Raw genomic sequence first — 17436 nt, 5'->3', positions numbered from 1 at the left:
GAAAGCTCTTCTACGCGTGACAAGTGCAGCCCAACAACACATTTTTCCTCCACGTGTAGCATGCATCTTTCTTCATTTGTTTTTAATTGGGTCGAGACTCATCATTCAACAGCCCAATCAAGTACTCTCCACGCATAAGCAAACTTTTCTCCCACGTGAAAGTTGTGCTAGGGTTTCTCACTTCAAGCGTCTAATTCCTTCTTCTCAAGAGGCGTCGTTGGCTTTTCTTGCCTCAAACCATCACGCGTTCCTTTCGTAAAGCCTTTGTTAGGGATTCTTCATCACGTGTGAATCACCAACCGCTGGGATTCGATATACCCTTGTTTTACTTGAACCCTCCTTTTCTCCTTTCACGTTTTTCCTTTTGTTGTCGTTAGGAATCTGTTAGATGGCCTCCTCTTCGTTGTTGTTTATCGGCTGCCTTTCCACCTATATAAAGGCAAAGCCAACCTCATGTATGGATCAACTTAGATGAATGAGATAGTGGTTGAGATAAACCCCCATTCGTCAGCTCACCCTTCCCCTTAGATGAGGATTTCTCCTCCTAGGGCTCCAAACACCGTGTGTGTGTGTGAGTTTCCAATGAGAAACCAAAGAGAATCATCCTTTATCGAGTGTTCCGCTGCATATGGATGGTCTTCCGCGAGCTTCAATCAGTAGAACACCAATTGGAGAGGTTTTCCGGCAAATTTCGAGACAGACTGGCCTCATCAAGTGGTATTTAGAGCCACTCGGTTCTCAGAGGTCTTCAAAGATAAGTGTTCTTCATCTTATTTTTGTTCTTCTTTAATTTTTTGTTTGAATCTGTCTTGTTCATGCTCTGCTTGAGTCTGATTTTTTCTCTTTTGAATTTGTGCCGTTGTGTTTTATTGTTGATATTGATTCCAAAATGTTTGTTCTAATTTTCCTGAATCAATACTATGACGAAATGTCTAGATTGTTGAATCTGCCGCTCAATGCATGTTAGTTAGGTTTTATTTTCAATTTGATTACCTAGCTTTCAATTTTCTATTCTTGTGTTTTGTCTTAGTTTTTGTTTAATTCGTTTTATATGTCACTGAATTCCATAGACGTTGTGCCTAATTTGTTTATTGTTCATTGTTTCACTTTTGTTCAGTCTATGTTCTGTTCTATTTTTAATTGATTAGTTCTTGTGATTGTATGAGTTCTGAATTTGTTATTAGATCATTAGCAAATTGTCTACAGTGCCAATTGATACTCTTCTTGTTCAATTATGCTTAAACTGCCTCTGTATTCATGATAGAAAAATCCATTGCTGACCAATGATTGTAATGACTTAACTCTACTTCTTCCACTGCATTCATGATACATCTGATTCTATTTAGATTGTTTACATGGAAGTCTAGTTGGTTTTGGTCCACACATAGGCTGAGTCTTTGTTGTTTTGTTTGCCTTAGTTGTTTCTAAGCTACACTTTGACTTTTCTGCTATGTGCAAACTACTTTAGTTTTGCAGGCCAATGTGCAACTGCTGAGTTTTTGGTAATTTGTTTGACTCAATGCTTGATTTTAAAACCAGTACCGTGTTTTCATTCCAGTATTGGTGTGAGGTCTTGTGATTGAAACATATTTTGCATAGTAGTTTAAAGACTACATCTATTTCACTCCATTGTGTTGTTTTATGTGTTGGAAGCACTTTAGTTTCTTAATTTGAATGCTTTGGCCGAGATCCTGTTGTTGTTTTCACTACAGCTTTTGCAATATCAATTACCTTGAGAAAATATATTATGGTGTTCTGTTTTGCTGAATTAGTGTTTCTAATATTTCTCCACCTATCCAAGGTTGATTTTCTTTGCTTACATTAATTTACAACATATTCATAACTGGCAGACTTTTGTGCTTGTCTGAGCTGATTGAGTTGCATATTGTTGTTGTGTACTCCTTGGTTATATCATGTTGTGTGGCAATGAATCTTGCACATTCTATTTTTGATGTCTCCTTTCTGGCCTTCATTGTTCACTATAGTTGTTTTTGGCCATTTCTGTTTCCTTGATTCAACATCAGTCATTTCTGTTTTCTACCACTGCTATCTATTTAACTCAATAGTGTTTTATGATGTCTGATTCATTTGTGTGAATTCTGCTGCAGAATTGTTGGTCTTGCTAATTCAAGTCTGCTACATATTGCTAATTGTTTGCATTGCCCTAGAGTTTCTTGCGAAGTCATTGTTGTTTAGTGTGCTTTTCATCATTTTTTTAGTTGAATCAATTTTGAAATCTGTTATATGCAATTGACCATTTGAATGGACTTGGAAAACTGCAATTGAAGTGAACTGTGATTTAAAGGAATAGATGCACATGATCTGTGTAAGTTGAAAATAAAATTTGTGGAAAAGATATATGATGCGAAAATATGCAATGCCAGATAGTGTGTGAATCATTTGAGTGAAAAGAATGAGTGAATCAAAAACAGTTCACAACTTAGTATTGACCATTCCTTTGAAAAATAATGTGCATATGCTCTTGATTTAACTTGTTTTTTTAGTCTTGTTTGAATTTTGGTTTTGTTTGACCATATTCTAGACCTATTCTTTAGGTTCTCTTTTGTGTGCCATCCCTTATTGCTTTGCCTTTGTTTCTTGATTGTCTTTGTTGGCTATCCTTTGAGTTTGTCTATTAAATCTCTCACTTGATGTTGTCCAATTCTTCCATTTGAGCTTTTATTGATTTCTCCTCCTAGGGTTCAAAACACTATGTGTGTGTGTGTGAGTTTCTAGTGAGAAACCAGAGAGAATCGTCCTTTATCGAGTCTTCCGCTGCGTATGGATGGTGTTCCCCGACCTTCAATCGGTAGACCACCAATCAAAGTGGTTTTCAAGTGAATTTCGTGACGGACCGATTTTGAGATATTGGATGTAGGGAGTCGTCTAGTTTTCAGCGTGGTTCGGGTCCAGTTTGAGGCGAATGTTTGTTGTAGATGGTGCGGATTATGTATATTGTAAGAAGGATTTGTGCCAGCTTTTTAGTTTACTACTGGCTAGTTTAGATAGGATGTCGGCCCTGACATTTTCACTTCTAGGGATGTGTTGGAGCATACACGATCAAAAGCGGATTGGATGACGTTGTGGATAAGATGATAGTTGTACTGCACCTAGGCGGCCTAACATGACTATAACAGTAAAGTCCGCCTACATAACCCCCAAGGATGCAAATAGTAACCAGATAAATCAAGCGGAACAATTGGCGTCCACCGTGGGGCACGAAGTAACACCTTACGTATCATCTCGCCTTTCTTGATGATGGTTTCTACTCGCAGCAGAGCTAGAGTGACGAAGCAAACTGAATCAGGGCCTGCAACGCCTACTGGCACCATCCCGGACTTGGCCGCCATCCTTGAAGGCCAAGCCAAAATGTAACAAGAGATGGCTGATCTGAAGAAGCGCAGTGCTGATGAGATGTAGGCTCTCAGACAAGAAAACTCCCAACTAAGGAGGAAGATTGAGGCTGACCCCACCCAGAAGGGAAAAGCCAAAGGAGCATCAGAAGCCACAAAGTCTCCAGCTTACCAGCCTAATGAGGAAGAAAGCGAGTACAATCCTACCCCGCACACAGCAGACACCCATCATCTCTACCCATCACACACACTTGCACCACACCCTCCCAGGACACCCCGCAACACCTACCCCCGCTGCCACCCTTCCCACTACTCATATCCCACCTTACAACTTTACTTCCACCTTTCCCACCTTCATCCATCATCCTATTTCGTCTCATCCATTACCACCCCAACCACCCAGGTGTCGCCACCCTTTTACCGATTCTCGCCGCGACAGGCGCCCCACCCAACCAACCAGCCATGAACCCCAATCTGCCCTCACTGATGTTGCCCTAACTGATCCCCCATTATGCGACACAATTAACACCATCTCTGGCGGCATTGCTAGTGGCGGGTCTACCTCCTCAGCCAAAAAGAAACATCTCTGCCAACTCTAGTCCATTAACCACATAACCCACTCCCACCATAGACGCTGCATGCCTCTCATTACCTTTACAGACGATGATTTCCATGGCATCGATCACCAGCAGGACGACCCCATAGTCATCACGGTCGAACTTAAAAACTATGCGGTCAAGAAGGCTCTTTTCGACCAAGGCAATTCAGTTGACATCTTATATTGGATGACATACCAGAAAGTACAACTTCCCACTACTGCCATGGTCCCCTATGATGAACCTATATACGGCTTCTCCAGGGAGAAGGTCTCCACTCGCGGGTACATCGATCTCCATACCGTTTTTCGTGATGGCACTCAAACCAAAACAATCCCCATTCGTTTCCTTGTCGTAGACGCGCCTACATCATACAATGTCCTCCTCAGCCGACCATCCTTCAACACTCTAGGCATTGTTGTATCTACGACATACTTGGCCATGAAATTCCCATCTCCATCTGGTGAGATTCTTACCATCCACAGCGACCAACGGCTCGTGCGCGAATGCTACATGGGCAGCCTACGTCTATAACTACCCATCCTCCAAACAAACAACATTGAGTGCCCACCCGGCTCTGACACTTATCTGGGAATGACTTGGACCCTAGAGTAGGATGCGATGCACGCCTCGAACAAGTCGATGAAACTGTAGACTTAGAACTCCCTAATGGACGCACCCTCAAACTGGGCACCGACCTCCGACAAGAACAGCGTGACATACTAACACCCACCCTAATCAGCATCACCGACCTCTTTGCCTGGTCAGCCGCTGACTTACCCGGCGTTGACCCTCAAGTTGCAATCAACAAGCTCTCCATTTATAAAGAAGTCGGATACGTCTTCCAGAAAAAATGGAAGCTTGGCGAAGAACGTCGACTAGCAACAAAAGTCGAAGCCGACAAGTTACTAAGCGCAGGCTTCATCGAGGAAGCCCACTACACCACCTGGCTTTCTAATGTAGTTCTGGTCAAAACAGCAAATGGCAAATGGCAAATGTGCGTCGATTATACAGATCTCAATAAGGCCTGCCCTAGAGACGCTTACCCTTTACCCAATATTGACCGGCTAGTTGACGGTGCAGCCAGCAACAAGGTCCTCAGTTTTCTAGATGCATACTCCAGATACAACCAGATCCCAATGGCCACAACCGACATGAACAAGACTGCCTTCATCACAGACGACGCCAACTATTTTTACAAGGTCATGCCTTTCGGCCTGAAAAACGCAAAAGCAACTTATCAACGATTGATGGATAAAGTCTTCAGCCATATAATGGGCAAGTTTGTCAAAGTGTACATCGATGACATGGTTGTTAAATCCCCAAGTCATCACCAGCATGCTCAAGACTTATCCACAGTATTCTCTACATTACGGTAGTACAACCTCCACCTCAACCTTGAAAAATATGTTTTCAGCGTCGATCGTGGCAAATTACTTGGCTTCATGCTAACACAACGCTGCATAGAAGCAAAGCCCGAAAAATGTAATGCCATTATTAAGATGAGAAGCCCCAATAATGTCAAGGAAGTACAACTCCTCATTGGCCGTCTGACCGCCATATCCCGTTTCCTACCCAAATTAGCTGAGCAAACCCAGCGCATCATTCAACTACTTAAGAAATCCGCAAGGTTCTCTTGGAACGACGAATGTGAGCAAGTCTTCCAAAACCTCAAAGCCTCCTTAAGATCACCACCTATCCTCCATAAGTCGAATATCCACCAACCCCTTCTCGTTTACATTACCGCAACATATCACACTGTAAGTGCCACGCTAGTTCAGGATGTCGCTGGCACTCAACATTCCATATACTTCGTCAGCCGAACCTTGCAGGATCCAGAAAACAGGTACCAAATGGTGGAAAAGCTGTCCTTATCCCTAGTACATGCAGCACGACACCTACGCCCCTACTTCCAAAACCACAACATCATCGTTAAAACCAATTATCCCATTCAGAAGATACTCTAAAAGCTAGACCTTGTCGGCCACATGTCCTCTTGGGTCAAGGAACTATCGGAGTTTAACACACGTTACGAACCCTACGGCCCCATAAAAGCTCAATGCCTTCTCGACTTTTTAAACGACTTACAACACACCCTTGAAGAGGACCAAAGGACACTTTACGTAGATGGTTCTTCAAATCTGAAGGGGGCAGGGGCCGATATCGTTCTTGAAGGCCCCAACGACATACTCATTGAAAAATCCCTCCACTTTGCCTTTAAGACCTCCAACAATCAAGCCGAATATGAAGCCATCCTAGCCGGCTTATCCCTCGCACACGAAGTTGGCGTCAAAACACTCACGTGCAAAACCAATTCCAAACTCACAGTGGGCAAAGACTCTACCATCCTGCAATACTATCACCTAGTCTGCAACGTCATCCAATCCGCTTTTGAACGTGTGTGCGTCCAATACATCCCCATAAGTGAAAATGTTAGAGCCAACACACTATCTAAACTAACCAACATTAAGCTAAAAAGCCGGCACATATCCCTCTTACAATAGACATTATCCGCACCGTCCACAACAAACATTTGCCTAAACCTAGCCTAAAACCAAGCCAACAACTAGACAACTCCCTACATCCAATATCTTAAAATCGGTATCCCTCCGCCTGACGCTGACAAGAGCTGGCTGGCTAAAGCCGCCAGGTATACGATGATAGGGGATGACTTATACAAGCGGGGATCATTCAACCACTCCTCAAATGCGTCACAACCGAACAAGCCCAATACATAATAAAAGAATTGCACGAAGGCATATGTGGCCACCAGAATACTCCGAGCCGGTTACTTTTGGCCAACTATGGAGGCAGACTACCACACTTTTGTCAAAAAATGCATACCGTGCCAAAAGCATGGCAACCTCATCCATTAGAAGCAAGAACCACTCCACTCCATAATCTCCCCATGGCCCTTTGCAAAGTAGGGAATGGACATTCTCGGCTCCTTTACCCCGAGAAAAGGCCAAGTGAAATTTTTGATAGTAGACATTAATTACTTCACCAAATGGATAGAAGCCAAACAATTAGCCACCATCACAGCTCAACAAGTCCAGTAGTTTGCCTGAAAGATATCATATGTCGTTGTGGCGTCCCATATCCAATCATAACCGACAATGGTCGACAGTTCATAGACAAAGAACTCGCTAAGTTTTACACCGGCCTCAGCATCAAACTGTAACTAGCTCTGTCGAACATCTGCAGACCAATGGTCAAGCCGAAGCAGCCAACAAAGTTATACTAGTAGGGTTGCACAAAAGATTGGATAACGCCACGAGCTGATGGCCAGAAGATTTAATAGAAGTGTTGTGGGCCTACAGGTGTACCCCCAGTCAACAACAAATGAATCCTCTTTTAGCCTAGTATACGGCGCAAAGGCCATGATTCCAGTAGAAATTGGCGAACCATCTCTCCACCGAGAACTATACGACTCGGATCAAAACCACCAAAATATGTGCACCTACCTCGACCTCCTATCTGAATTATGAAACAAAGTGCACGTTCACAAAGGAAAGAAAAGGAAAGCGGAGCTGCCCGCTAGGTATGGTGGAGGAAAGGATGTGAAGAAAGTGAGGGCCGCCTTGTTGGGGCCGGGATCGTCAAGTGGGGCTATGAAGCCAGAAGCTGGACTGATAGAATTCCCGGAGACGACCGTACGAAAGGATATAGAGATCAATTTGTCAGAAACACTAGTTAACTCCATTGATAACATGGAGCCGTATGCCATGGTGAAGGCTATGGTAGAATTTAGTAGCAAGGCGTTAATTTTGGGTCGTAGGGTGGTAGTATGCTGCAAAGGGAGTTGATGGATGGGAGTCGGTCAAAGGTAGAGGAACTGCAAAATCTAGTGGATAAGCATGCCGAGGAGAAAGCGGCCTGGGAGAAGGAGAGAAAGGAATGGCTAAAGGAGTAAAAAAGGTTGGGGACCTGGAAAGTACGCTGCTTGGACTCGGAGGGGAAGTTGAAGGGCTAAATTGCGGATTTGGAGATGGATTATGACGAATTAAAGGAGAAGCATGATGGCCTGGAAGTTAATTGGAGGACCTTAAAGGTTATATAATTCGGGAACATATTAATGGGTTTCAGAAGGGCGTGAGCAGGAGGCCTTATTTTTCAAAGACGTAGATGAGTCAGATTCCAGGTTTGATGTGAATAAGGACGTAGTTGATGTCCAACTCATAAGCGAGGTCGAGACTAATCCTGAGGAGGAGGCGGAGAGGGTGGCGGTCGATGAAGATGTGAATGCTGAAGTGGCAGTGGTTGCAAAAGGTGATGAGGAGAAGGCGGCTTAGAATATAGGCTTTATATTTACTATTTGTTATGAATTCTAAGTCTGTAATAACCCGTACACTATTTTTCTTTCTTTTAAATATGATGCACGTTTTCAGATATTTGTCGTGTTGGTTGATGATGATAGTATATTGTGTAGGAACGCGATTGTTGAATGCTATTAGTATGGATTTGTTACGTATTCGATATATTGTTACTTAAGCGATTAAAAACATATAAAGGGTGTTCAACACAGGCTGCTTACTTGTGGTAAGGGTGGGGAACTTAAGCGATTAAAACATATAAAGGGTGTTCGACCCAGGCTGCTTACTTGTGGTAAGGGTGGGGAACTTAAGCGATTAAAATATATAAAGGGTGTTCGACCCAGACCGCTTACTTGTGGTAAGTGTGGGGAACTTAAGCGATTAAAAACATATAAAGGGTGTTTGACCCAGGCCGCTTACTTGTGGTAAGGGTGGGGAACTTAAGCGATTAAAAACATATAAGAGGTGTTTGACCTAGGCCGCTTACTTGTGGTAAGGATGGGAAACTTAAGTGATTAAAATATATAAAGGGTGTTCGACCCAGGCCACTTACTTGTGGTAAGGGTGGGGAACTTAAGCGATTAAAACATATAAAAGGTGTTCGACCCAGACCGCTTACTTGTGGTAAGGGTGGGGAACTTAAGCGATTAAAAACATATGAAGGGTGTTCGACCCAATCTGCTTACTTGTGGTAAGGGTGAGGAACTTAAGCGATTAAAAACATATAAAGGGTGTTCGACCCAGGCCGCTGACTTGTGGTAAGGGTGGGGAACTTAAGCGATTAGAACATATAAAGGGTGTTCGACCCAGGCCGTTTACTTGTGATAAGGGAGGGGAACTTAAGCGATTAAAAAAAATACATAAGGGGTGTTCGACCCAGGCCGCTTAGTTATGGTAAGGGTGGGGAACTTAAGCGAGTAAAAGATGGATAAAGAGTTGAGCGTGTGATCAAGAACCCTTTGTTTTATTCAAGAATTTTGGGATGCCTCATTAAAAATTGCCTGGCCAAAACCCTCCTTAGGGAAAGATGCTAGGTGAGGAAAAAGAGTACGCCCAAGGTTACAAGTATTCGGTACAGTAAGTAGTCTAATTGAAGTAAAATTTAAGATGAGATACATTCCATGTATTCGGTATCTCTTCGCCTAATAATTGTTCAAGTTTGTAAGCACCGCCTCCTCAATCATCACATATTTGGTACGGGCTATCCCAATTGGCGGAGAATTTTCCATCCTTCTTTCTTGCGCTGCTGGCCATTCTCCAAACTAGGTCTCCCTTTGCGAATGATCGCGGACATAAGTTCGTGTTATATTTTCCAACCGCTCTCCAATTAGCTGGTTAGTTGACTTACACATAATTCATAGCTGGTTAGTTGACTTACACATATTATAGCACTTAAAATTACAAAAAGATACCTTCAATCTCAACAATCAAATGAACCGAATTATAAACCCTAATTAAGCCCTTAGTGGGCAGCCTATCATTAAACTTCATCGGCGTCTCCACCACCTCCTTATTTGCCACTGACAACTTCTTAATCTTCATGTCCTTATATCGCCAAGGGTTATCGGTCAAACTAAGAAAGAACTTAGTACTCCCGTCATAGTTATAGAAATATGATCTCCTAGCCTCTTTCACTACTGCTTTGAAGAATCCATCCTTGAAATGTTTGAATGACTGGGTGAACGCGTCCAGTCTGCTTATACTTGGCTGACTCACCAAAGATAACCATGTCGTCAGCTGCCGTGGTCTTGTCATAGAAATACAAAAATGCTTGCGGAGAAGGTTGCATGTATAACGAGCGGCTGAGAATGCGAAAGGCTTGCAAGTACGCCTAACTATTCGGATGTAGCTGGGTAGGAGCAACATTTTGTAGACGAATTACCCCTATGGTAAAGTCATCAAACGGTAGCCTCACGTGCAATTGTGAAAAATGACACATATATATGTAGAAAAACTTATCAGTCGCTCCCTCCTGGCCGTGGCAGACGCGTTCAATAACAATCACTCGCTCCAAAGACATTATATCACGGCTTACATCCCTCCCTACGACAGGAGTACAGTTAAGCTATTAATTAAGCAACCTTGACCATCTAAATAATGAATATTGATTCTGGACATCTGTAGTGACCCATTCATAACCAGTTAGCTGACCAACTACACTCTACTATCTCCTCTAGAAGGTCTTCCCTCACCTCAGTTACCGTTTCCATCGGAATCCTCCATGTCCCAACCACAGGACTGTCATTCCCCTCATGAGATTGTCTACCTACACCTTCCCTAGATCACCCACTCCCATTACTCGATGTAGATAATGAAATACTATCGCTAGTAATAGACATAACTTTTTTAGTAAGTAAGATGCCGGTAGGAACACAAAACTAATCGGACAGCTCTAACGCACACAAATCACTAATCTCAGATTTCTTACAAATGAGCCAACATGAACAAACTTTCAATAGCATCCTCATTTATAAACATCAATCTGAACCGCTACAATTCCTTCCCGCCAAAAGTTATAAGACACACGAAGTGTCACAACGCATACGAAAAGTCACAATACTTCAAACGACGGTGCAAAACCCTTATGATTAGACCACTAACATCTACACCTTTTCACCTACCACCACCTATTAGGACTTTAGCCTTAACACTGTTCATCACACTTAAAGGCTGGGGAACTGGTGTACTGCACCTAGGCGGCCTAACAAAAATGCTTACACTTCTCATTCTTTGTCACTATAGGTATACCGACACAGGCTAGGGGACTGGTGTACTACACCTAGGCGGCCTAATATGACTATAACAGTAAAATCCACCTACATAACCCCAGGGATGCAAATAGTAACCAAATAAATCAAGCGGACAAGAGTAAGCAGACAAGAGTAAGCGGCCTAAGCCGCCTACTTCAGAAGACGAAACGAGAACCTGACGACCCTTACAGACTTAAAGAATTACTACCAAAGCCCCTAAGGCCCACAATGATTGAGCTAAGGGGCTTGGGCTAGGTCCAGGCCCACTTGTGGCCCAAATAAGGGCCTAGCCTATGACGTGGCCAGACATAATTAATAAACTATAAATACGCGTGGACCCCAACAATTAAAGGTATGCATTCATTAATCTCTTAATCACGAGATTTGACTTTTTGAGAATCCTTTGCTGACTTGAGCGTCGGAGACTTGAGCGTCGGAGTCTTCTCCGCAGGTAACCCCTCTTTGGTACAGGCCAGTCCAAGCCGAGATACCCGTAGTTAACATATGCAAGTAGGAGGAAGCCTACTAGAGAGATTGTGGATTGAGGTAAGGTGATATTTGTGTTTGACATCTCTTATTTGTTCTCCGCAGGAATAATAGTATTGCAGAAGGATAGGGTCTTTGATTTCGAATTCATCGTTCAGATGGCCTACTGTGAGCTTGGAATTGGTTAGGATAAGCCAACTAGGATGGCTTCATATTCGGCTTGATTGTTGGAGGTTTTAAAGGCGAAGTGGAGAGATTTTTCGATGAGGATATCGTTAGGGCCTTCTAAGACGATATCGGCTCCTGCACCCTTTGGATTTGAAGAACCGTCTACACAAAGTGTCCATTGGTCTTCTTCTAGGGTGTGTTGAAGGTCATTGATGAAGTCAAAAAGGCATTGAGCTTTGATGGGGCCGTGTGGTTCGTAACGAATGTTGAACTCAGACAATTCCACGGCTCAAGATGACATGCGACCAGCAAGGTCTAGCTTTTGGAGTATTTTCTAAATGGGATAATCGATCTTGACGATGATGTTGTGGTTTTGGAAGTAGGGGCGTAGGCGTCGTGCTGCATGCACTAAGGATAGTGCTAGCTTTTCCACCATTTGTAGTTTCTGGGTCTTACAAGGTTCGGCTAACAAAGTATACGGGGCGTTGAGTACCAATGATGTCCTGAACTAGCGCGACACTTACAGTGTGATTTGTTGCGGTAATGTAGACGAGGAGGGGTTGGTGGAGGTCCGGCTTATGGAGGATAGGTGGAGTTGTAAAGGAGGTTTTGAGGTTTTGGAAGACTTGCTCACATTCGTCGTTTAAAGAGAACTTGGCAGATTTCTTGAGTAGTTGGATGATGGGTTGGGTTTGCTCGGCTAATTTGGGTAGGAAGTGGGAGATGGCGGTTAAGCGGCCAATGAGGCATTGTACTTCTTTGATAATGTTGGGGCTTCGCATATCGATTATGGCATTACACTTTTTGGGGTTTGCTTCGATGTCGCGTTATGTTAGCATGAAGCCAAGGAATTTCCCACGATCGACGCCGAAAATGCACTTTTCAGGGTTGAGTCTGAGGTTGTACTATCGTAATGCGGAAAATACTATGGATAAGTCCTGCGCATGCTGGTGGTGGCTTGGGGATTTGACAACCATGTCGTCGACATACACTTCGGCACACTTGCCCATTATGTGGCTGAAGACTTTGTCTATCAATCGTTGATAAGTTGCTCCTGCGTTTTTTAGGCCGAAAGGCATGACCTTGTAAAAGTAGTTGGGATCGTCAGTGATGAAAGCGGTCTTTTTCATGTCGGTTGTGGCCTTTGGGATCTGCTTGTATCCGGAGTATGCGTCCAAAAAACTAAGGACCTTGTTACCGACTGCACTGTCAACTAGCCGATCAATGTTGGGTAGGGGATAAGCGTCTCTAGGCAGGCCTTATTGAGATCCGTATAGTCAACACACATGCGCCATTTGCCATTTACTTTTTTTACCAGAACCACATTGGATAGCCAGGTGGTGCAGTGGGCTTCCTTGATGAAGCATGCGTTAAGTAACTTGTCGACTTCTACTTTTGCTGCCAATCGACGTTCTTCACCGAGTTTCCGCTTCTTTTGGGAGACATATCTGGCTTCCTTATAGATAGACAACTTGTGGACTACGACTTGAGGGTCGACGCTGGGTAAGTCTGTGGCTGACCAGGCAAATAGGTCGGTGTTGTTGATGAGGGTGGGTGTCAGGATATCACGCTGTTCTTGTTGGAGGCCGGTGCCTAGCTTGAGGGTTCGGCCATTAGAGAGTTCCATGGGTACAATGTCATCAACTGGTTCGAGACGTGCGTCGCGTCCTAGCCTGGGATCCAAGTCATTACCTGACAAGGCTATGTCAGAGTCGGGTGGGCGTTCAATGTTGTTTGTTCAGGATTGGTAATTAGGGACGTAGGCTATCCATGTAGCATTCTCGTGCGAGTCGTTGGTCGTCGTGGATGGTAAGGATGTGACCAAACGGAAAGGGGAATTTTATGGCAAGGTGAAGTGTAGAGATGATAGCGCCTAAAGTGTTGAGGGATGGTTGGCCGAGGAGGACATTGTATGATGTGGGCGTGTCGACAATAAGGAAGCAGATGCAAATTGTTTTGGATTGAATGCCATTGCGAAAAATAGTTTGAAGGTCTATGTACCCACGACTGGAAAGCTTCTCCCAAGAGAAACCGTATATAGGTTCGTGATAGGGGATCATGGCATTGGTGGGAAGCTGGAGTTTTTGGTATGTTGTCCAGTATAGAATGTCAACCGAGCTGCCCTGGTCGATGAGGACCTTTTTTACCACGTAGTTCTCAAGTTTGAAAGTGACGACCATGGGATCGTCCTGCTGGTGGTCGACGCCATGGAAATCATCATCGGTAAAGGTAATGAGGGGCATGCGACATCTGTGGTGAGAGTGGGTTATGTGGTTAATAGACTGGAGTTGGCGAAGATGTTTCTTTCTAAGTGAGGAGGTGGATCCACCGCTAGCAAAGGCTTTAGAGATGGTGTTAATTGTGCCACGTAGTTGGGGATTAAACAGGGTGATGTCAGTACGGGGAGGTTGTGGGTCTTGGCTGGTTGGGTGGGTGGGGCGTCAGTCGTGGTAAGTACTGCGGGGGGGATATCTGTGATCGGATCATGATGGATGTGGGCGTTCGTCTCTACGGATAAAGCGGCGGAAATGGCCTACGCGAACCGATTCTTCTATTTTATCTTAGAGTGCTTTGCACTCATTTGTGGTATGGCCATTGTTTTTGTGGTAACGACAGTACTTGGTCATGTCTGCGTTGGGAGGGTTAGATGTTTTCCGAGGTGGTGGGATGAGGTCGGCATGGAGGGCTTCGTCAAGAAGGCGGGATCTAGGACACTTAGCGACGCGTATCTGGTGAAACGTGGTTGTCTGGGTTCTCTAGGTTTGGAGTCAGGCCATGGGGGTGGTTTATCAGGGGTTGTAGTTGAGGGGGTGTAATCATTGTAGAACTTGGTGTGAAGGGTCTGCATCTCTTCCATGTGGATATAGTCCGCGACACGTAGCTTAAGTTAATGCATAGATGCGGGTGGGTGGAGGTAGACGTTATTTGCGAACTGTTCAGGTTTGAGGGTGAGGGCCATAAACTGTAGTATCATTTCTTGGTTGAGATGGGGTTTGCAGAGGTTAGCCTTACTAAAGCGACCGATGAAAGCCCGCAGCGTCTCGTCTTGTTCTTGTCTGACACCGAGGAGGGAGAGAGTGGTGGTTTGATGTAGGCGGCTGCCAGCGAAATGGGTAGTAAACATGTGGGAGAGTGTGTCAAAACAGTCAATGGAGTATGGCGGGAGGGTAGTGAACCATTCAAGGGCGGGACCTTTGAAAGTGGTGGGAAAAGCTTTGCAGAAGATGGCATCGTGGGATGTATAGAGGGCGACATTGGTTATGTATATTTTCAGGTGTGCGTCAAGGTTGGTTTCTCCCGTATAACGAGTCAGTGTGAAGGGTTCCCATTAGGCAAGGAGAGGGGTGTTGGTGATGGCATCAGTCAAAGGGTGGCGACGCCTGGGTGGTTGGGGTGGTAATGGGTGTGGCAGAATTGGGTGGTGGACGAGGGTAGGGAAAGTAGTGGTGAAGTTGTGAGGCGGTATATGAGTAGTAGAAAATGTGGTTGCGGGGGTAGGTGTTGCGGTGTGTTTGGGGAGGGTGGAGATGATGGGTGTCTGCTAAGTGGTGGTGAAGGTGTGCGGGGTAGGGTTGTACTTGTTTTCTTCCTCATTGGACTGGTAAGCCGGAGACTTGGGAGACTCTGACGCTTCCCTGGCTTTCCCCTTCTAGGTGGGGTCAGCCTCAATCTTCCTCCTCAGCCGTGAGTTTTATTGCCTGAGTGCCTCCATCTCATCAGCACTACGCTTTCTCAGATCAATGAGCTCTTGTTGCATCTTAACTTGGCCTTCAAGGATAGTGGCCAAGTCCGGGGTGGTGCTGGCAGGCGCTGTGGGACCTGCTTCCGGTTGCTTCGTGACTTCAGCTCTGTTACGAGTAGAAACCATCGTCGATAGTGTGTGCATTGATATGTAAGGTTTTATATTTTGCCCCACGGTGGGCGCCAATTGTTCTTACGGAGAATAAATAAGAGAAGTCAGACACAAACATCACCTTACCTCAATCCGCAATCTCTCTAGTTGGCTTCTCCTTGGCTCACGCATGTCATCTGCTGGTATCACGGCTTTGACCAATGAGGGGTTACCTGTGGATAGGACTCCGATGATCAAGTCAGCCAAAAGATTCTCAGAAAGTCAAATCTCGTGATTAAAGGATTAATGAATGCGTACCTTTAATTACTGTGGTCCGTGCGTATTTATAGTTTATTAATTATGTTTGAACTTGTCATGGGCTGGGCTATTGTTCGTCCTAGGGGTTTTGTCTTAATATTCTAAGTATGGAATGGTCGACAGATGTTGTCTTGTCCCCTGAAATAGGCGGCCTAAGCCGCTTATGGTTGTCTGTTGATTTATTTGATAACTGTTTGCATGCTCGCGGGGTCTTATGTAGGCGGGTTATACCGTATAGTTGTGTTAGGTCGCCTAGGTGCAGTAAAAGTTCCATTGTTGAATATGTATTTGAATCAAGATAGCCCCTCTCAAATGAAAGATGGCCTTCCCTCCCTACAGAATAAATTAAGTTTTTGGAGAATATTCTTGAGAGTCAAAAAAATGTCAATCATGACTAGCAAGACTGTAATGATTATGTCACCAACTGATCTATAGGTTTTGGTTTTCATTTTAAAGGTATTGTTTTCAACTTTTATAATTGTTTATAAATCATTCCATTTAAACTAGAAATAAATGATTTAATTAGTTTTTATTATAACTTTTTGTTGATTTGTGTGGATTCATTTATTTCAGGGTACTGGAGCATATTATTTGTTATTGGACAATTGGTTTCGTGTTTCTATTTTTCTGATGGTTATGCTGGAGTTAAGTTTCAGGAGTCCATGGTGTGTTTCTTAAGCTCCCCCAATATTTTTAATATTTCATAAACAATCGTGGATCCAAAGAAAGGGAATGTCGGAATGATTGCATAGGGTTTTCCATTTTTCAATGTAGTATGTTATAGTTTGTTTTGTTACGGAGTTTTGATTGTTCTGTGTCAGAATATTGTGTTTGCGGGTTTTGTAATACTTTGGGTAACATGTAAGTTGTTGAGATGCTTATGTATATGTTGAACACCAAGCAAATTTTAGTATATTTTTTAATGCTTTAGTATTGTTGTATTTTTGTTAGTGTGTTTTGGCTATCAAATTTTATTTTTAACTCTTACAACTTTAGTTCCATATTGTAGTCAACAAGCAGGTTATCTTACAACTTTAGTACAATATTGCATTCAACAACAAATTATAGTTTTTTTTTATTTTGTTATTGTATTTTGTTAACGTTGATATGGTTTAGTTGTTTAACTGCATTGATAATTAATATAAATTGTGGATTTGATTAGATAATTATGATTGGATGAAGTTTATTACTGAATGAATGTCATTACAATATATTATGGAATTCTTTATGAAAATATGGTAGTATATTTGGTATTATATAGTAACTTTTGGTATTTGTTTTCGAAAAATGTTAAGTAGGTTATAAGTTCTAGTGGATAAGTAGGTTATAAGTTCTTTAATTGTGTTATTGTGTTTGAGTTTGTTTATATGTATGGTCTTTCATGGTTTTAAGTTCATTGTGTATTGTGTTTGAATTTGTTTTTATGCATGGTCTTTTATGGTTTTAAGTTCGTATTATACTTATCAGAAAAAAAGTAATACGAATATAGTTGTGTTTTGTAGTACAATATTGTGATTGATTATTTTTATAATATATAATTTCTTTCATTATAAAGAACTTGGACAACATTTGAGTCCTCATTTATCATTTGGAAATTGAGATTTAATTTGTATTGCAGAA

General features: G+C 43.2%; 1 protein-coding gene and 1 long non-coding RNA gene across 2 annotated transcripts; both read left to right on the top strand.

Moving 5' to 3' along the window:
* The first annotated feature begins 3991 nt into the window (after nt 1–3991).
* On the top strand, nt 3992–5328 carry LOC114188309. The gene is made up of 2 exons (XM_028076906.1): nt 3992–4412; nt 4565–5328. The coding sequence occupies exons 1-2, from the start codon at nt 3992–3994 to the stop codon at nt 5326–5328; spliced, it is 1185 nt and encodes a 394-aa protein (XP_027932707.1).
* A 3724-nt stretch (nt 5329–9052) lies between these two features.
* Nucleotides 9053–16757, top strand: LOC114187749. The gene is made up of 2 exons (XR_003605338.1): nt 9053–16272; nt 16390–16757. It is a non-coding gene; the product is annotated as an uncharacterized LOC114187749 (long non-coding RNA).
* Nucleotides 16758–17436: the final 679 nt, after the last annotated feature.

The sequence above is a fragment of the Vigna unguiculata genome, chromosome 6 (genome assembly GCF_004118075.2).
Source record: "Vigna unguiculata cultivar IT97K-499-35 chromosome 6, ASM411807v1, whole genome shotgun sequence".
NCBI lineage: Eukaryota > Viridiplantae > Streptophyta > Magnoliopsida > Fabales > Fabaceae > Vigna > Vigna unguiculata.
Note: the sequence above shows the minus strand (reverse complement) of the source record. Positions and strands in the feature narration are given on the sequence as shown.